This window comes from Ictidomys tridecemlineatus, chromosome 1 (genome assembly GCF_052094955.1).
Source record: "Ictidomys tridecemlineatus isolate mIctTri1 chromosome 1, mIctTri1.hap1, whole genome shotgun sequence".
Taxonomy (NCBI): domain Eukaryota; kingdom Metazoa; phylum Chordata; class Mammalia; order Rodentia; family Sciuridae; genus Ictidomys; species Ictidomys tridecemlineatus.
The window spans coordinates 184,391,441-184,398,712 of record NC_135477.1 but is presented as its reverse complement, the minus strand read 5'-3'; the positions used below and the strand labels follow the sequence as shown (position 1 = coordinate 184,398,712).

Sequence of the window (7,272 nt, the reverse complement as noted above, 5' to 3'; positions counted from 1 at the left end):
CTGCAAACCATTACATAAACCTATTGACTATATGGTATAAGATAACCAAACTCATTTATGATTATAGTGACAAAAGTATAAATGTAAAAATGGAAGATAACTGATCTATGGCTGCACATTGGATACACTGAGTGCTGTAATATTGATATCCCCCTTAAAGATGAGGTATTGGTAACCTATAGAGACATTACAAGACAATAGGGCAGAAGCTGTAATACATCAGATCTATGCTGCAAGAGAGTAAGTCACATAGACATCATGAAAACACAAGGGAGGAAAGTGCCCCAACAAACCAAGATACTACAACAATAGAATTCATACATAGCACCATAGATGATGTATCAGAGAAGAGGTTTGGAACTAAAATGATCTGGGAATTAAAGAACAACTTAAGTGAGCAGTTACAGGCAAAAATCGATCACTCCAACAAAGAGATAAGAGAGCAAATACATGCAACCATCAATCACACCAACAAAGAGATAAGAGAGCAAATACAGGTAGCAAGAGATTACTTCAAGAAAGAGATAGAGATTCTGAAAAACAAACAAACAAATGGAAAGTTCTGAAATGAAAGCAACAATAAGCCAAATAAAAAACACAATAGAGAGCATCAACAACAGACTAGATCACTTGGAAGAAAGAACCTCAGAAAATAAAGAAAAAATACAATCTTGAAAAATTGGCCTCACAGTGAAGATGGTAGAAAAAAAACATGAACAGAATACTCAAGAATTATGAGATACCATCAAAAGACCAAATTTAAGATTTATTGAGATATAGGAAGGTTCAGAGATTCAAATCAAAGGAATGCACAATCTCTTCAATTAAATAATAGCAGAAAATTTCCCAAGCATAAAAATGAATTGGAAAATCAAATACAAGAGGCTAAATGTACAAAATTACAATATATCTACACCAAGAAACATTATAATGAAAATGCCCAGCCTACAGAATAAGGATAGAATTTTAAAGGCCACAAGAGAAAAAAATCAAATTACATATAAGGAAGACCAATTTAGATCACAGCAGATTTTTCAGCCGAGATCCTCAAAGGCAGGATATCCTGGAACAACATATTATCAGTTTTTAACTTGATTTAGTTTCTCCTTTGATTGGCTTTTTCATTAGTGTAGTTCTGCCCTATGCTGGTTTTCACTTTTTTTTATTTCATCCTCATGGAATATTTTGCTGAGAATGTTCTGTAGTGCAGGCTTTCTAGTTGTGTATTATTCTAACTTTTGTTTATCATGGGCAGTTTTTATTTTCTCTTCACATCTGAAGCTTAATTGTTTTGGATATAAGATTCTTGCTGACATCCATTTTCTTTTGGAGTTGGTATATGTTGTTCCAGGAGCTCCTAGCATTGAGGGTGTGGGTTGAGAAATCAAATGAGATCCAAAATAGTTTCCCCATAGGTAATCTCATAATTTTCTCTTGCAGCTATTAAAATTTTATCCTAATTCTCTATGTTAGGCATTTGTGAATTCATGTGGGTCTGTTGTAATTTTGTTCATTTGGGGATCCTGAAAGACTCTTATATTTTACTTTCCATTTCATTTCTCAGTTTGAGGAAATTTTCTGTATTATTTCACTGAAAATATCATGCATTCCTTTGACTTGTATATCTGTGCCTTCTTCTATACTGATAAATCTTACATTTTGTTTTTTCATATTGTCCCATAATTCTTGGAATTTCGATTTGTGGTTTCTTACCATCATCTCTTTGAGGTCAACTTTATTTTCAAGTGCCGCAGTCTGGCTGGGCACAAAATAACCGAGCCACCATGAGGCACTTGTAGGTTCGAAACAGGAACTTTTTTATTGCCCAAACGACCATGAACGCCACCCACAGGGCCCTTCCAGGAATACCACCAACCTGAAATCCCTCCTCCGGAAATTCTCCAACCAATGTGAACTCCCCAGGCATCCATGCAAGAACTCCAAAGCAGCGGGTGCCAGAGGCAAACAGCAGGGGTCTAATATACAATTGAATACACAGCTTAACATAACCATCATCATCTCAATGGCTCCCTGGCATCACCTCTCGACCACTCCCTTCTGGCAAAAATGCCATGCGTCAATCCAAATTGGCTGTGGCTCTCAGCATTCAAGATTATAGAATTTCTTTTTTTTTATTTTTTTAACATTTATTTTTTAGTTTTCGGCAGACACAACATCTTTGTTTGCATGTGGTGCTGAGGATGGAACCCGGGCCAGGCGAGTGCGCTACTGCTCTAGCCACGTCCCCAGCCCGAGAGATTATAGAATTTCTGTTTGATTTCATTTCATAATCTGTCTTTATTGAAATTATATTTTACCTTCTGAAATTTGCCTCTGATTTCACTCTTTCCATCATACTTTATGTGACAGATCAACTTAACTACACACATTCTGAACTTCTCTGATATTTCTTCCACCGTTTCATCAATGGATTCTGTTGTTCTAGCATCTTTCTTTCTCTGGAGCACTTTGTTCCCTTGTTTTTTCATGTTGTTCATGGGGCTTCTCATACTGTGGCTCTGCGGCAGCACAGTTTCTACCCTATAGATTTATATTGTCCCCTAAAGTCTTCAGTATCTCACCTTTCAGAAGGAGATCAATATTAACAGCACCCAATGCAAACAATATATAGCCTTAAACTTAATAGCCCTTACTAAACTGGCAAGGCCAATGTCTCGGCTTGGCACCAGAATCACGAGGCACTCACAGCTTTGTAGGTTCAAACAGCAATTCTTTATTCCAGCTCTCACACCACCTCCACACAGGTCCAGGGGCAAACGCGTTCTGCTGTCTCCCGCACCAACCACCTACTCCACGAGGCTCTCTCCAAATCCCATTTTAATCTCACGAGAACTCAATGGGCACAAGCAGCAGGAACACCCTAATCCCAGCAATAATCTTCAACCGCCAACTTCCCTAAAACCCATTATCTTAAACTGGCAACGCCTTAAACTCAAGGAGCCGGTTACTTCCTCAAACCTGATCAGCTCTAAACCCGGATCTGCCTAGGTCCTTGAGCAAGGTCACCTCATTAAAGCATGCATGCAATGTCCCATCAAATGTCCTCTAAGCAGCATGGGGTACGCTTGGCAAGGAAATTTCGATGCGTCATTCCTACTTGGTAATGGCCCTCAGCACTAAACGTCCACAGTTTTGTCACAATAAACAGAAATGGTGTGATCAATTGTAGTTTAACATATAAATAGTATGTTTACAAAAGGGTTTACACCTCTTTTGCAGAGAGATTCCGTTTAGGAGACTGTGTGCATATCATTAATAAGCTTCCTTTTTGATTCAAATCCTCCACTATTTGCTTTTCCTTGGGCTCAACCATTTTCCCAGCTGTCTCAGACATGCATCTTGTACCTCTTGGTTCCTCAGGGTGTAGATGAGAGGGTTCAACAAGGGTGTGACCACGGTGTAGAAGAAGGTGAAAAACTTGCCATTCTTTGAAGCAAAGTTGCTCTTAGGGTCAGTGTACACCATGGCCACAGTCCCATAAAACATGAAGACCACGAGGAGGTGGGAGGAGCAGGTGGAAATGGCTTTCTTCCTTCCTTCCTCTGACTTCATGAACCTCACAGCCTGAACTATGCAGCCATAGGAAGCCAGGATCAGCCCCACAGGGACCATGGTGAAGATGACAGCTGTGATGGTCATCTGCCACTCATTGGCAGTGGTGTCTCCACAGGCAAGGCGCATGAGGACAGGCACCTCACACAGAAAGCCATCCAGGAGGTGATGGGGGCAGAAGGGCAACTGGAAGGTGGTGGAAGATTGGAACAGAGACACTATCAGACCAGACAGCCAGGCTAGGAAAACCAGCTTCCAACAGAGTGGACGGTGCATGAGGACAATGTAGCGCAGGGGCTGGCAGACAGCAATGTAGCGGTCAAAGGCCATCTCCACCAGCAGCACACCTTCTGTGGCTCCAACACAGAGGAACACACTCAGCTGGATAACACACCCTGTGTAGGTGATGCTCTTGTCTGTCCCCCACAGGAGGGACAACATCTGGGGCACAGAAGCTGTGGTTAAGCAGAGATCCAAGAAGGAAAGATTGCCAAGAAAGAAGTACATGGGGGTGTGGAGATGGGGGTCCATGCAGGACAGCAGGACGATGCTGGAGTTGCTGAGGATGGTCATGGTGAACAAGAGGATCACAACCCAGAAGAGCATCCTTTCCAGCTGAGGCCACTCAGACATCCCGAGCAGGACAAAGCCGACAGGGAAGCTCTGGTTGGTCCTCCCTGTGGTTTTTGGCATCAGGGCTTGAACATAATGGTAAGCAAGATTTTGTGCATAAAATTTGGAGAAAGACTCTATTGCCATTTATTTGGAGAGGATAATTGGATGCAATGACTTTCTTATAAATGTCTGTTTAAGCCAAGGTGGTTTTGCAACACCTCTTGTAACTGTTCTGTAAAATCTGCAGCCCCTGCATTCTCAGATGAAAACCTTACATGGTCACCTTAGAATACTTACATACTCCTTCCAGATTATACACTTAGCCATGTTTATACATGGAATTAAAAGTGGAAAAAGTTTATCTTTCATTTATCTATGTTTTCCTCCAAAAGAAGCAGATATTATTTAGCTTTATTTGGTGATATTAATAGAAATGCATGGGCTATAGATTATCCCAGAACCAATAGTTCTGTGCCCCCAGTGTAATCTTCAGTACCATTCTCTGAGTGATTGAAGCAGTACCTGGGCATAGAAGAGATACCAATGTTTAAGGAGTGTAAAGTGGGTTGGGCACCACTTCCTTGGCCTTAAGTAACGTAAATTAAAGAACCAAGCATAGCAACCCCATCACCGTTCTTACCTGATGAATGGCTACAACAACCATTGCCATAGAGGATTCTGTTCCAGAAGAAAGGGGGTGACAGGGTCCCTCCAGAAACAAGTGCTGACATTCCCAGAACTGGTGAAACTGAAATCACTATAACTACTGCTTGATTCTACCCTATATATATCCATCATCGTAATCCTCAAAAACCAACTAGGAATAAAATATAAATATCAAGAAATTACCATTCCTGAAAAATAGAGATAGACCCCGTGCAGGAACACATGCCTATAATCCCAGATCTCAGGTGAGTTCAAATCCAGCCTCGGCTAATTCTTGAGGGTTAAGCAACTCAGTGAGTCCCTGTCTCCATATAAAAAATAAAAAAGGGCTGGGTATGTGGTTCAGTGGTTAAGTGCCCTTGGGTACAATCCCCAGTACCAAAACAGAGAGAGAGAAAGAGAGATAGAGAGAGAGAGAGAGAGAGAGAGAGAGAGAGAGAGAGAGAGAAATATGAATGGGGAGAAGGGGATAGAAAGAGGGGGGCACCAAGTGAGACATTTATGAAATTGGTATTATTTAAACATTTTCTACTTGGCAAGGTGGAAAAGGTTTGGCAGAAGCATTGGTAAATAAACTAACTGGGACACAGAACTTAGCACCAGAATACTGATTTTTTTTTTGTCTTCCCAGAAATGTAGAAATCTTCCAAAGAAATCAGGAAGGAACGTGAGAGGCAGAGGACATAAAACTTGTGTTAGGTGAAAGGGAATTGGAGTTGTTCATTTGTAAATTAGCCTTTGAATGTGGCCAAATAGTGTAAAATCTTATGGAACATTCTAGAAACCTATCACTGTTCTTCAATAATTAATTTTCATGAGCCAGGTGCTTTGCTCTGATCGCTGGACATACTGCAAACAAGAGATGAAATTCTTGCTTTGGTGCAGCTCAGAAGTCCATGGAGAAAGTAAGTACATTGATGAACAAATAAATGATAAGCATCCCATTTTTTGAAACAATGTGTTCTACAAAACCAAACAAGGCTGGCTGTCATAACTGCAGAAGGCAGTGAAGGGGGCTAGAAGCAGAGATAGCTGCTTCCATAAGGACTGGAAACCAAGCACTGAGCAGGGCACAGCCTGACAGCCCAGCAGGGAGGGCAAGGGGGCAGGAGCAGAGGCCCCAGGCCCGAAGCTGAACTTGCCCCTCTTCTGGGGCGCCCACCATGTCCCAGGATTGACCTGCACTGTGTTGTGTTAGGAGTTCCCCCTCCTCCGGGTGCCCCATCCCCCGAGTCTCAAGTGACCACTTACTTATGCTGACTCTGGCACTGGACTCTGGCACTGGACTAGAGCTTGCAGGTTATGCGCTGGGATTTGACTTTTGTAACAACTCCAACAAGTTCTGGTTCTTCATACAAAAGGAAAAAGTAAGTTGAGGTCAGTGATATTATGTGTTTACTTTTAAAAAATTGTATTGAATTATATTCATAAAAGATTATATGCTTTCTTTATAAATGAATTTTGTGAATACTACAAATAAAGATACATTAAAGGAATCAATAAAATCAACTGTAACCCCACTGTAACTTCAATAAAATATTTACTATAGAGGTTTGATTTCTTATTTTCATAATACATTTTATTAGATGTGATGTGTAAATATACATCACTGTTTTTCATAAAGGATGCCAGATATGGATTAGAAGCCCAAGTCCAGGAGCATTACAGTTGTGCATGCAGCCTCACGTCTTTAAACACCTTCATAAGTGTCAATCCTTGAGTGTGATTCAGAGCTTCATACTACTTGACCTTAGTGCCAGACTTTGTGTAATGATTTTAATCCTATTTTGGATGTGTTTTCTATTCAGGTTTTTCTTATCTAAACACTGAGAAAAATGTCTGTGTAAATAATTCCTCCATTCTTGCCAGGAGTGCATTTTTCATGAGAGCAACCCATCTCTTTCCAAACTCTATAATGACAGAGGGATGGGGGATGCCCTCTCCCTGCCCCACATGCAGGGCTGATTTTTACCTAACTCATCACACCACCAATAAATAACCTCTGTATCTCCTCTCTGTAATTCAGAACTAAGATGGTAAGGCCCTAGTGGACATGTGATTTACATTTTCATTACAAATCTGGATCATCTGGGGATTCTTCCTCACTAAAAGAAAATATTTATGATTCTATTTAAATTTATGTAGTTTATTTTTCTAAAGAGTACATAAGTTAATAGTACTCATTCCCTGATAATAGGAATTAACCTTTGAGCTTATACATATATTTAAATATGCTTTAGCTTATTTGATATTTTAGCCTTCATGCTTAGCCTTGGGTTATTATATGAACAACACAAATCCCCAATTAAAAACATTTAATATTGTTTACCATCCTTTCTTCTTCTATGTGATTTTTTTCTTTCTTCATTTTTATTGCTATTTCATTCATTGCCTTTTTTTATACTTTAGGTAAATTTT

The 7,272-nt window shown here is 40.2% G+C and overlaps 1 protein-coding gene across 1 annotated transcript; it reads right to left on the bottom strand.

Annotated features, from left to right (window-relative positions):
- Positions 1–3,306: 3,306 nt before the first annotated feature.
- On the bottom strand, positions 3,307–4,266 carry LOC101959738 (olfactory receptor 2H1). The gene has a single exon (XM_005334138.2). The coding sequence runs from the start codon at positions 4,264–4,266 to the stop codon at positions 3,307–3,309; it is 960 nt and encodes a 319-aa protein (XP_005334195.2).
- Positions 4,267–7,272: the final 3,006 nt, after the last annotated feature.